The 14442-nt window shown below is 34.3% G+C and overlaps 3 protein-coding genes across 3 annotated transcripts; 1 reads left to right on the top strand and 2 right to left on the bottom strand.

Moving 5' to 3' along the window:
• Positions 1-4387: 4387 nt before the first annotated feature.
• On the bottom strand, positions 4388-4732 carry LOC138883116 (uncharacterized). The gene has a single exon (XM_070163777.1). It carries the CDS (start codon positions 4730-4732, stop codon positions 4388-4390), a length of 345 nt encoding a protein of 114 aa, XP_070019878.1.
• A 2223-nt stretch (positions 4733-6955) lies between these two features.
• LOC138883115 (uncharacterized) lies at positions 6956-7342 on the bottom strand. The gene has a single exon (XM_070163776.1). The coding sequence runs from the start codon at positions 7340-7342 to the stop codon at positions 6956-6958; it is 387 nt and encodes a 128-aa protein (XP_070019877.1).
• Positions 7343-8776: 1434 nt separating this feature from the next.
• On the top strand, positions 8777-14416 carry LOC138883114 (uncharacterized). The gene is made up of 2 exons (XM_070163774.1): positions 8777-9121; positions 13385-14416. Exons 1-2 carry the CDS (start codon positions 8777-8779, stop codon positions 14414-14416), a joined length of 1377 nt encoding a protein of 458 aa, XP_070019875.1.
• Positions 14417-14442: the final 26 nt, after the last annotated feature.

The following is a 14442-nucleotide window of genomic DNA, read 5'->3' as shown; positions in this document are numbered from 1 at the left end:
TGTAGTCCCCTGTTGAGAATTTAGGAAAGAAAATGGGAAGTATTAATCCTAGAGTTATAACTCCATTCAAGGACGTAATTATAGAACTTAATTCCACAAGAGGATGTAAATAAGATAATTTGTGATAGAGTGAATTCACAAACAATACGTCTCCTTCAAGGAGTAGGTACACACAAGTTTTTGTGACTCACATCTTATTAAGACAATGTTTATGAGGACTCTTCAATATGGATGTACACATGCAATGAGTAAAATGATTGTGTTGTTCATAATGATGTATTAGGGAGTGACTTACTTGGTGACTTTAGGTTGATAGGGCAATAACTTAATCGATGCCCCTCGACTTCACATCCCTAACGCTCATTGGACACATACTAATATACTACATTATCTGGTGGTGCAGTGACATTAATAGGAACAAGGGTACTCCCCTTAGCAACAAGTTCTACCAATCCCTCCATGGCTCGATACATTCTCCTAAAAAACGCTTGGGCAATCTCCCTTAGATTCAATAGTGGGGTCATTCCCTCCTTAATGCTTCAAACTCGTGGATTATGGTATCGAGATTACTCATATAGAGAATAAGACATAGCGAGGAAATTAGCTCCATATCTTGGATTCTACTGCACGATCTGGAGTATCAAAGAAGGGTGAAATTCCTAAATGTCTGAATAGCCTCAAACTTATAGATGTGGTCGACAACACACCTATAAGAAGGACTCTACTAGACACGGCTCCGAGACATCCTAGGACACTTTAAAACCTTAGGCTATGATACCAAGTTTGTCACGCCCCAAAACCGAGGGGCACGACCGGCGCTCAACAGAGCAAGCCCAACTAAGCAAGCCTATTAGGTTTTATTCTACCCAAAAATTAATTTATGAATAACAAGGAGATGAACTCCAAAAATCCTAATTTATGAGCATTACATTGACAATTTTTATCTTTGTCTTTCACTAACAGTTCAACCATACTATCCAAATTATTACAATTAATAGATACGAAGGAAACATTCTTCCAAATAGCAACATATCTAGTTCAAATTTTCAATACCCGACACCACCCATAACTTGTCTATGGAGCCTCTAAACACAACTGAAGAGTAATATAGAAATGCCGGAAACAAGGCTCCCGCTATATCTCAAAATACAAAGTACATGATAAACAATGGTACAGGACCCCGAAATGAAGTGGGGCTCACCAAGTCAGCTGAAAGGGAGATACGTCACTAGCTGCGACCAACACTGCCTGCTATGGAACCACCTACATCCATTTAAAGATGTAGCGCCCCCAGCAAAAGGGACGTTAGTGCCATTGAATAGCACTAGTATGTATAAGTAAACACCATCTCATTAGAAAGAACAACCATACAAGAACAAAGAAATCATGAGGGTTCAACAAAAGCTTTAAACAATCACTATATCAACAAATAAAAGGAATCACATAGCTTTCACATAATTTTCGTAACTTTAGGTTGGGGTATTTAATACTGTTCATCATCATTCACAATACCATCGCTTTCTTGAGTGGAATCCAATCACGGCCCGATCGGCTAAGCTGCCTCGTTTGAGACATATACCTCAATCACTATTTCATTTCCTCTTTCTGGTTTCAATTTCAACACAATACCACCATGTGTGTAGCATGGTGTCTGATCACGGCCCGATCGGCTAGGCCGTCTTACCAAGACGTTACCCTTTTCCATTGATCATCTCACTTCAATTTTTGGTTCCACATAGGTTAGTCCATCGACACTTGGGGGCACAATTACCACATCATACTTGGCAGTAGGCCACATTTTATGGCTCATGTTTCACATTATTCCCATTTTCAACATTAAGCATGCCATTCTAGATCATAGGCACAAACAATAGCAATTCAAGTTGTAAGCATAAAGAGAAATTCACCTAGTTCGGCATAATATTCACAATGTAAGCTCAACTTGAAATTTAGGCATTTTAACACATAGTTCATGTTCTCACCACATCCTCAATTTTACAAAGAATAGCACGTAGTTCACATCTTTCACACATTCTCAAATTATCAAGGACAGCATATTGTCCACATTGAAACACACCTTCCACATATAATCTTGCAACAACAATTCACTTGAAATAATAAGCACAACATCTATAAATTTTCAGACTTACAACATTTATATGGACGCCATGGGAGCTCAATTTTTAAGAAGAGGGGGTTTTAGCCATACATACCTTGATTAGATTTCCTTAAGTTTCTACAATCCACCAACACCTCTAGCAATAAAAATCTACAAGGAGATAGCGGGAATCAATTAATAATTAGGAAGATTATCCATGGTGTAACTCTCTTAGGAATTTCATCAAACACCTAACATGTGAAGTAGTCTACAAGGTCTGAAAATGGAAATTCCTTCCTCCCTCAACCAATTTTAATAGGAACTACCCAAATTAGTTATTTACTATCACATACTGCAACTTAGTCCCACATGCATGGCCTATTCCTAATCCCCACCACATATTTGAACCCTTAACCTCTTACATGAAATCTTGGAAGAAGGACTTACCCGGATGGAGAACAATCAAGTGGTTATCTTCCTTGATTCTTGAGAACTTGAGAAAGATTTGGTGATTATAAGCTAGGATCCTTCTTTCTATTCCCCTCTCTATAAGCTCTCAACTCTCTCTAAAATCAGTAGAAAATGACCCCAAATGAAGCTTCATATATTAAAATGAGGTTCGGTTATAAAAATAGGAAAAATAAGCCTCTGAAATCGGGTCTGCGGTCGCATAATGCACCGCAAAACAAGAATGTGGGTTGCAAAATGCATCGCGGAACTGGTGCCCAAAATTGGGCTACACTGGTCCAGTTTGCAATTGCAGATCAATTATGCAGACCGCATAATGGTTTTGCGATCGTAGAACTGACACAGGATCACATTTTTCCAGCCTTTGGTAATTAGATCATAACTTTGTGTAGGAATGTCCAAATGACAAATGGTTTGAAGCGTTTGAAACTAGACTCGAAGACCTTTCACATGAGAGGTTGTTCATGACATAAAAACTTATATATATATATATATTTATATATACTCATTCAAAGTGTGAACTTGTGCAAACTCATTTGGAATTTTAGCCCATTATGAAATTTTCCGATTTGTCTTAGACTTAGGCCCCTCATTGGATACCACATTACTTATTATAAGACTTATACACTTATTTACCAAATTCAATTGATGCCCATCATGGTAATATAACATATAATATTATAATTAGCCTACATAGCACCACAAAATCCTAATTTACTTACCGAAATTTTTCGGGGCCTTACACAAGACCCCAATTAATGATCAACAAATTAGCCTCATGGTTTTAAGCAAAAACAACAAAACACTACATTTTTTAGCTTGTAATTAACTTTAGACATAAGAACAACACAAACAAAAGAGGAAGAATCTAATTAAGAAATTAGCATACCAGTAGTGAAGAAGTAGGCGAGAATCTAAGTCGATGTAATGAGAGAAGAATGAGAACAAATGGGATGCACTGTAGCATTTTGAGTTCAGGGTCATAAAAGTGTAAACAAATGAGAAAAGTTATATTTATACTATTGACTCATCGGACCCACAATTTGACCTGAGTGCGGCCGCATAGTTTTGACGCAGACTGCACTCCTTACCTTCCCTTGAGATGACTGGCCGTTGACCGCACAAAAATGTGTGCGGCTGCATTTCCTTAAGCGTTTTTGACATACCAGCTTCAGAGACAATGCATTTTGACACTTAGCCAATTTTTTGATGCACAGTCCCTGCAATGCACACCCATTCCTGTATACACTTCAAAACTGGTTAGCACAAAACAAATCCTATCTAATCTAAAGAAGAAAAATAAAAGAAAGAAAGAGACACATGGGTTGCCTCCCAAGAAGTGCCTGATTTAACATCGCGGCATGATGCAGATTACTAATCATGAGAAATGGAGAACTACCACAATATGGCCATCATCAACCTTGGCAAGATAATGTTTAACCCGGTGCCCATTGACTCTAAAAACCTCATCATTCTTATTTTTCAAATCTAGGGCACCAAAGGGGGTTACATTCACTACTTCAAAGGGCCTACTCCATTTTGATTTGAACTTGCCTGGAAACATCCTCAACCGGGAATTGAACAATAGCACCAGATCACCTTCTTTGAACTCCTTGTTGTGGATATACTTGTCATGGAGGTACTTCATCTTATCCTTGTAAAGGGATGAACTTGTGTAGGCACGATACCAGAATTCATCAAGCTCATTCAAATGTGCCACTCTTAGGTTTGTAGCGACATCCTCCTCAAGGTTCAACTTTTTCAATGCCCACATGGCTTTATGCTGAAGTTCTACCAGAAGATGACACGCCTTCCAAAACACTAGTCGATATGGAGACATCCCAATGGCATCTTGTAGGTCATCCTATAAGCCCAACGATCATCATCAAGTTTTCTTGACCAATCAGTCCGTTTGGCATTCATGATCTTTGACAAAATGCTCCTGATCTCCCGGTTATAGACTTCAACATGTCCGCTTGCTTGAGGATGGTAGAGGGCTAAGACTTTATGAGTGACACCATACTTGGAAAGTAGTGTATCAAAAGTCTGGTTGCAAAAATGTGAACCCCCATCACTTATAATGGCCCTTGGGGTCCCAAACCTTGTGAAGATGTTCTTTTTCAAGAAGGCCACCACACTTTGAGCTTCATTATTGGGCAAAGCCATGGCATCAACCCATTTTTAAACATAATCCATAGCTACCAAAATTTAAGTGTTCTCATAAGAGCTCACAAAGGGTCCCATGAAATCAATACCCCAAATATCAAAGATATCAATCTCTAAAATGGTGATAAGGGGAATCGCATTCTTCTTAGAAATTCCACTGGCCCTTTGGGATTCATCACAATGCTTTAAGATCAATAGCGTCTTTGTAGAGGGTAGGCCAATAAATTCACAAGTCAAAACTTTTGTATCCATTCTTGCTCTACCATGGTGACCACCATACGATGAATAGTGGCAAGCCTCAAGAATTCCCATCTGTTCTTATTCCGGCATACATTGTCGGATCACACTATCAGTACATATTCGGAAAAGATACGGCTTATCCCAATAGTAATCCAAGCAATGCCATTTGAGCTTCTTCATTTGGCTTGAAGAGAACTCATTTGGTACAATGCCGGTCACAAAATAATAGGCTAAATCGGCGAACCATGGAATACCGTTCATTGAAATGGATAGGAGTTGCTCGTCAGGAAATGAATCATTGATCTTAAGGACATCATGTGGCCTCCCCTCCTCCTCCAAACGGGACAAGTGGTCCGCCACTTGATTCTTACTACCCTAGCGGTCTTGAATCTCTAGATCAAACTCTTGCACAAGAAGCTCCCACCGCATCAACCTTGACTTAGAATCTTTCTTGCTCATCTAATACCGAAGCTCCGCATGGTCGGTGTGAACAATCACCTTAGTACCCGTCAAATACAGTTGAAACTTCTCCATGGCGAACACAATAGCAAGTAGCTCATTTTCGGTCACTGTGTAGTTAACTTGGGCATTATTCATAGTCTTTCTAGCATAGTAGACCAGATGGAAGATTTTGTTGATTCTTTTTCCCAACACTGATCCAACCGCAACATCACTAGCATCGCACATGAGCTCAAAAGGCAAGCTCCAATCCGGTGCGGTGATAATAGGAGTAGTAGTTAACTTGATCTTAAGCAACTCAAATGCCTTCATACAATCTTCATTGAAATGGAAGTTGGCATCCTTCTCCAAAAGTTTATACAAAGGGTTTACCACCTTCGAAAAGTCCTTAATAAATCGGCGGATAAAACCCGCATGACCCAAGAAGCTCCTCACTCCCTTCACAGATGTAGGAGGAGCGAGTTTGGAGTTCACCTCAACCTTAGCTTGGTCAACCTCAATACCATGTTTTGAAATCCGGCAGAGGACAATGGATTTCTCGATTTTGGAGTGACACTAATCCCAGTTCAACACCAACTTAGTCTCCTCACATATAGACAACACTCTATCCAAGTTGTTCAAACAATCATCAAACAAATTTCCAACCAAAGAATAATCATCCATGAAAACTTCAAGAATATCTTCCACCATGTCGATGAAAATAGCCATCATACACCATTGAAATGTTGCCGGTGCATTGCACAACCCAAAAGGCATCGTAGAAAACGAGAGAGTACCATAAGGACAAGTGAAAATGGCTTTCTCTTGGTCCTCAAGAGTAATAAGGATTTGGTTATAACCAGAGTATCCATCCAAAAAGTAATAAAAATCATGCCCGACCAATATAGCAAGCATTTGGTCACGAAATGGAAGCGAGAAATGATCTTTCCGAGTAACTTTGTTAAACTTCCTGTAGTCCATGCACACTCTCCACCTAATGACGGTTTATGTTGGGATCAATTCATCTCGTCATTTGTAACCACAGTCATGCCCCCTTTCTTTGGGATACATTGCACTAAAGAGGTCTACGAGCAATCAGAAATGGGGTACACAATCCCGGCATCTAACCACTTGATTATCTCCTTCTTCACCACCTCTTGCATTGCTTCATTTAATCTTCTTTGATGTTCGACAGAGGGTTTGGCACCCTCCTCCAAAATAATCTTGTGCATGCAAAAGGCGAGGCTTATACCATGGATATCCGCCAAAGTCCAACCGATTTCTCTTTTCCTCCTATGTAGCACCTCCAATGTGGACTCTACCTGCATGTTAGTTAAGCATGAAGACATGATAACTGGTAGAGTAGAAGAAGGGCCAAGGAATTCATACCTGAGGTTGCGGGTGCAGTGGCTTTAGCTCCAAGGTAGGAGGCTCCTCGATTGAGGGCTTTGTTGGAGGAGTCTTCTAGTTTTCAAGATACAAAGATAGATTTCGGGGCATATAAGTGTACGACCCCATGCCATGCAATGCATTTACACACTCCACCTAACCATCACTCTCCTTATCATCATCTAGGTTGAGAAAAGCGGCTTCCAATTTGTCCTCAACATTCATTGTTGCACTAGCATCATCAACTATCCCATCGATCACCCAATCGACAAACGAACAAACTTCATTACTATTTGGTTGCCTCATTGATTTGCACACATGGAAGACCACCTTTTCGTCACCCACCCGGAAAGTGAGCTCACCAGCCTCCACATCAACAAGAGCCTTCCCCATAGCAAGGAGAGGTCTACCCAAAATAATAGGCACCTTATAGTCCCCTTCACAATCAAGGATAATGAATTCCGCTGGGAGGATGAACTTATAAACTCTAACCAAAACATCATCAATAATACCCAACATGCTCTTGATTGTTCGATCTGCCATTTGTAACCTCATGGATGTGGGTCTTGGTTGCCTATTTCTGAAAGTTGAACACCGAGTAGGGCATCAAGTTGATACTTTCCCCGAGATCATATAATGCTTTGGAAAAATCGACGCTCCCAATAGAGAAAGGGATTGTGAACGCCCGGATCTTCCAACTTTGGAGCCATTGACTGCATAATAGCACTCACTTGGTGAGTCATCTTTATAGTTTCACAATTCATTGATCTTTTATTAGTTACTAAATCCTTCATGAGTTTTGCATATCAAGGAATCTGTTCCAATGCCTCAACCAACAGCACATCAATTGACAAACTCTTCATCATATCAATAAACTTTTTGAACTGGTTCTCACTGTTTTTCTTTGCAAGACTTTGAGGGTATGGAGGAGGAGGCCTTGGCATTGGTGCCTTAGCCTTTTGCACTACCGGTTCCGGCATGTACACATTGCAAGAAATGATTGAAGCAAGAAAAATATGGTAGTGACCAGAAAAGATTGTTCAGTAGACAGAGTTGAGGCGCTGTTAGGGTAAATGATTGAAGCAAGAAAAACATGGTAGTGACCATAAAAGATTGTTCAGTATAACTTATTAAAACATGATGAACTCTATGATAAACAAAGAGGTTAAAGGGAATATGTTTAGTAAACACATGATAAGAATAATAAGGAAAAATAATAATATCTTATGAACAACCCCACTTATTTACTAGATAACAATAATGATTACAAAATACTCATGTTATATACCTTGAACCAACTTAATAACGACATTAGGAGAAAAATTTATGATATTTTAATTTCTTTTGAAATAATTAACATAATGGAACAAGGCTATACAGAACTAATTTTATCAGAAGAAATAGATATCTTAGATTTATATGAACTTGACTTATATTCAGATTAATGATCAACTACAAATATATCAAGTTAATTCCGCTTTTTACAACATCCGACTACACTTACACAATTGGTATCAGAGCTATGATAAATAAACATTTACTTTAAGAAGCAAAATCATGGAAGACAACACTGACCTAGAATATGAATACTTAAGTATTACAAAAACAAACAAAGCTAGGCTATCTGAATTAATAGATATAATATCTAAAACAGAATATAAATATATTGCTATCTTAAAAATAAAAGATGAATAAAGAAGAGTTCGCACTAGAAGAGAAAACATATGAAAATCCAGAAGTATTAAAAATAACAGTAATTTTTTCCAACTTAGGAAGAAGATACAAGAAAATATGAAATAACCTGAACTTAATGTTAGAAAAAGAAACTGTAAAACTGGAAGATAGTTTAACCGCAATGGTTAGAATAACAAAAGAAAACGAGAAATTAAAGAAATACAACAGCAAGCTGAAGAAAAAATACAACAGATAGAAGAAGTAAAAAACACTAAAATAACAGAATTAGAAAAAGAATTAGAAATGCTAAAACAGCTATATACTAATAAACTAAAAGAAAAAGAAAAACGTAAAGAAGAAGAACAAGAACTAAGACTGACAAATGAGATAGAGAAATTTAAATTACAGTTAGAAGAGGTACAGGATAATCCACCAAATATAAGCATAAACGAGATAAATGACCAAAGTGATAACGACAAAGATCCAGGAGAAAACTATTCAGAAACAAGTGAAACGTACACAGAACTTATAGAAAAAACAGAAAAAATAAAAACAAATCCAGAAATAAACACAGGAGATATGGCCGAGGATAAACCAAACACATCAGGAGTAAAAAATCCAAGACAACTAAACCCAACCTATTACAGAGTAAGTTATGATTCATATGATAGAAACAAAACATTATGGGATAAAAGGCTAAATAGGAAATGGACACCAAGACAGATAACTGAACAATGTAATTTTTTAGATCTAGATTGTGTAGCAGATATAAATAAAATAATCCAATTATGGATAGGGTATATCTCAAAACAACTAATAGATAATAAAATAGTGATAGCTGATACACCAGGATATATAGAAAGAACACTTATAGGAACGGTAAAATTATGGTTACAAAATTTAACAAGTGAAAGCTTAGATACATTAAGAAGTAATAAAAAACTTGATGGTATAGCTGCAACAACAGTTACAGATATATTGAATAAATATGAAATAGCAATAAGAAATGAATTTAGTAGTATGACAACAGAAGTAGAAGAACAAAATAAAGAAAAGACTACGAATAGGAATTTAATGAAAAAATTAGCAATATGTAATATGTGTTATATAGACGAATATACTTGTGCATTTAGAAACTATTATTATAAAGGAACATACAGTCAGGATGAAAGTAAGGAAATAAGAAAATTATATTTTACACAATTACCAGAACCGTTTAGCTCAAAAATAATAAAAAATTGGAATGAAGCAGAACTAGCAGATACTCTAGGAGCTCGAATAAAATTTCTACAAAACTGGTTTATAGAATTATGTGAAAAATATAAAGAAAATATCAAAATGGATAAAATATTAGTAAAAAATTTGGCATGCTGCAAAAATAAAATAGCACCCCAATTTGGTTGCACAGATAAATATTACAATAAAGAAGGAAAAAGAAAAAGATATAAATCCAAATATAAGTATAAGAAACCAAGAGGAAGATATTATGTAAAAAGTTACAAACATAAAAAACCATATAGAAAAAAGAAAAAACTAACAGAATGTACTTGTTACAATTGTGGAAAGCTAGGACACTTAGCTAAAGATTGCAGATTACCAAAAAACCCAAAGAAGAAACAAATTACCGAAATAATGATAGACAATGATAAATATACACAAATAGAATATGTAGATTATGAATTAGGCAGTGAAGACAGCATATATGAGATATCAGAAAACGAGTTCTCAGAAAATGAAAAGGATATAAATAATAATGAAATAGAAGAATCAGACGAAGAAAATTATGACTGAAAAAGATATACAAATTATACAACAAGAAGAACACCAAGATGAACAATCTTCAGAACAAAAAATAATATTTGACGCTAATATATTTGAACAAATAAAAGGAAAAGAATTGGATCTAAGTATAGACAAAATATTAGAAGTACCAACAATAAAGAATTGGTTTAAAAGACAAAAAGAAGAATACTATGTAGTAAGCCAAAGAGAACATATAATAGATTGTAAATACATCAAAGGTAAAGCACAAATACCAATTTTAAATAAAAGACTACTAAATAAAGAAATACAAGATATAAAAGCAAAAAATCCAATAAAATATGTACACTTAGGAGGAACGGAGATCCTAATAAAAGCATGTTTTAGGGAAGGAATAGATACCCCTATAGAAATATACTTGGCAGATGATAGAATTGTACAACCTATAGAAAAGAGTATAATAAGTGCCGTAAGAGGTAACTTAATATACCAAAAATTTAAATTTATAATAAGTGCTAACTATTCAGTAGCAGTAGATGATAAAAATATAGATAAATCATTAGTACTATACTGGAAAATGTCTGGAATAGAATTAGCACCAGGAAGTAAAATATTCACAGCAAGATGTAAAAATCTATATGTCTTAACAACAAAACATAAGATAACAGCTAAAAATAAAATAAATAAAATAAAAATAGAAAATCCATTCGAAAGAATAGTATCAGTTATAGACAACAATGATTACAGTTATACAGAAATAGACATGGATGAAGATTTAGAAATAGTAAAAGAAAGATTAAGCACATCAAAACGAATAAATAATGAAATGCCAGAAACATCATCAAGAAGTACATCAAAAAGAATAAATTATACCACTCCACAAAAATTAATAGAACAAAAAATAGAAGAAATAAACCCACATCATTATTATATAACAGGAATAATGGACCAAAGAAAATATTTAATACTAATAAATACAGGGCAGGAAGAGAATTATGTTATAAGAGAACTAATACCAGAACAAGAGATAGTAACAATAGAACAACAAAATTCAGAACTACCAAAAGCGTTAAGAAAAAACGAAGAAACAACTGAAAAGGAATTAATTATTGGAGGAATACCAATATTAATAAATTTTAAAATATATCAAGGAGATAAAAATATTACACTAGGGATAAAATGGTTAGAAAAAGTCAAACCATATAAATTAGAAGATAGGCAATTAACAATAAGTTATGAAAATAAGAAAATAATAATAAAAAGAACTTTGATATAATGCCAAAAATATACATACTTTCCAAAATAATAGTAGAAGGATATTATAATAGATATTATACACCTATGGTGGATACAGGAGCAGAAGCTAATATGTGTAGACATAATTGTTTACCAGAAAGTAAATGGGAAAAGCTAAAAACCCCCATAGTAGTAACAGGATTTAATAATGAAGGAAGTATGATAACATATAAAGCAAGAAATATAAAAATACAAATATGGGATAAAATATTAACCATAGAAGAAATATATAGTTACGAATTCACAAATAAAGATATATTATTAGGAATGCCATTTTTAGATAAATTATACCCACATATTATAACAAAAACACATTGGTGGTTTACTACCCCGTGTAAACAAAAATTAGGAGCAAAAAGAGTAAATAATAAAGTAAGAAAAACAACACCCTGGATTAAAGGAAGTGAAAAGATTACCCAAAAATTAGAAAATGTAATACAAAGCAACCATAATATAGAAATAATCATTTTCTCAATAAATAAAATAAAATTACTACAAGATAAATTAGAATTACTATATAATGATAATCCACTCCGAGGATGGGAAAAACATAAAACAAAAATAAAGATTGAACTAATAGATGAAAATAGTATAATAACACAAAAACCTTTGAAATATAATTTTAATGATCTAACAGAATTTAAAATACACATACAGGAATTATTAGACAATAAGTACATACAAGAAAGTAATAGTAAACACACTAGCCCAGCATTTATAGTAAATAAGCATAGCGAACAAAAACGAGGGAAAAGTCGTATGGTTGTAGATTATAGAAATTTAAATGCAAAAACAAAAACATATAATTATCCGATACCAAATAAAATACTAAAAATCAGACAAATACAAGGATATAACTATTTTAGTAAATTTGACTGTAAATCAGGATTTTACCATTTAAAACTAGAAGAAGAATCTAAAAAGTTAACAGCATTCACAGTACCACAAGGATTTTACGAATGGAACGTATTACCATTTGGATATAAAAATGCACTAGGTAGATACCAACATTTTATGGATAACTACTTTGACCAATTAGAAAATTGCATAATATATATAGATGATATACTGTTATATTCTAGAACAGAGAACGAACATATAAAATTACTAGAAAAATTCATACACATTGTAGAAATATCAGGAATTAGTTTAAGTAAAAAGAAAGCAGAAGTGACGAAAAATCAAATAGAATTCTTAGGTATACAAATAGATAAAAATGGAATAAAATGCAAACTCATATAGTACAAAAAATAATTAACTTAAATGAAACACTTGATACAAAAAATAAGTTACAATCATTTTTAGGATTAGTTAACCAAGTAAGAGAATATATCCCTAAATTAGCAGAAAACTTAAAACCATTACACAAAAAATTAAAAAAGGATGTAGAATACCATTTTGACGAACAAGATAAAATACATATAAAGAAGATCAAAAATATGTGTTAAAAATTACCAAAACTATATTTTCCAGATGAAAAAAGACAGTTCATATACATAGTAGAAACTAATTCTAGTGACCACAGCTACGGAGGAGTTCTAAAATATAAATATAATAATGAAAAGATTGAACACCATTGTAGATATTATTCAGGATCATACACGGAGCCACAATTAAAATGGGATATAAATAGGAAAGAATTATTTGGATTATATAAATGTTTGTTAGCGTTTGAGGCATATATCGTTTATAACAAGTTTATTGTAAGAACAGATAATACACAAGTAAAATGGTGGATAACACGGAAAGTACAAGATTCAGTAACTACGAAGGAAATAAGAAGGCTTGTATTAAATATACAAAATTTTACATTTACAATTGAAGTAATAAGGACTGACAAGAATGTTATTGCAGACTACCTATCAAGACAAAGGTACCCAAACTGATGAAAGACAAGAAACGAAAGATATATTTGCAATCCTTGCTACTCTATCTTTACAGATGGATGGTATGGGAAAAAGATTGCAACAGCTAGAAGAAAGCCAGTCAAGTCAGCAGCATGACTATAAAAATGCGGAGCTAAGTCGATCGGAAGACTCAAAACTTCCAGAGTTAGAAGGAGACGTTGGGAAACTCCAAAAAACCCATAACACAGTTGGTTTATATACAGCTGCAGGTACAAATAAACAAGTTAACAAGAAGCCACATATCAATGTCAATTTAAACAACATATTTGATAAACCAATTACTCCGAAAAGGCCAAAAGAAACAATAGTTACAACACCACAAACCTCAACCTATGCCAACAGCCTACACCAAAATAACAAAATATACAACCATATTACTCATACCTATATTAAGAATATATACAAAATTCAAACATTCCTAAACCTGAACCCCAGAGCAACTACTACAATAGATCCAACACAGGACTATTTAACCCAAAAACTCCAAGGATATAATAGGCTTATTGCACAGCCAAAAACTAGAGCCAATTTAGTAAAAATATGTTACAATTACGGATTACTTAGCACGGTATATACCTATGATGGGGAAGAGATAAGTGGAATACCAGAGCTATACAAAGCATTTATTACATTCAAAAGAATTACAAAAGGAAATTTATTTTTTATAAAATTCTATACAGCACCAGCTGAGATACTATACGATGAGATAAAACCTATTATACAAGTTGTAAAAATAGGATTGACACGAGATATGATAATACCAGAAGAAATAGAACAACAACCAGAAATACCGAAAATCGAGATACCATGTTTTTATGCCAACAAAAGAATAATTGGGATAGCAACTATTATCCAAGAGCTAGCCAACAATTATTTACAAGAAAATGCTATCTGGAGCTACTACTCAAGGGACCAACTAATGATATATGCAAATTCAAGAGAACTACGACAAGGAGATATGGATGAAGTCCAAAAATGAATTTTATCATTACTAAAACCAGAGAT

The sequence above is a fragment of the Nicotiana sylvestris genome, chromosome 12, assembly GCF_000393655.2.
Source record: "Nicotiana sylvestris chromosome 12, ASM39365v2, whole genome shotgun sequence".
Lineage (NCBI taxonomy): Eukaryota > Viridiplantae > Streptophyta > Magnoliopsida > Solanales > Solanaceae > Nicotiana > Nicotiana sylvestris.
The sequence above is the reverse complement of the archived record's forward strand: the minus strand, read 5'-3'. Positions and strand labels throughout refer to the sequence as shown.

What these genes read in the sequence shown, in the direction of transcription:
- LOC138883116 (XM_070163777.1), bottom strand. Translation starts at nt 4,732, where the DNA reads ATGGCTTTGCCCAATAATGAAGCTCAAAGTGTGGTGGCCTTCTTGAAA.
- LOC138883115 (XM_070163776.1), bottom strand. Translation starts at nt 7,342, where the DNA reads ATGGCAGATCGAACAATCAAGAGCATGTTGGGTATTATTGATGATGTT.
- LOC138883114 (XM_070163774.1), top strand. Translation starts at nt 8,777, where the DNA reads ATGCTAAAACAGCTATATACTAATAAACTAAAAGAAAAAGAAAAACGT. An exon ending in TAAACCCAACCTATTACAGA is followed by an intron (nt 9,122 to 13,384) that starts GTAAGTTATGAT and finishes ATGTTATTGCAG; the next exon opens with ACTACCTATCAAGACAAAGG.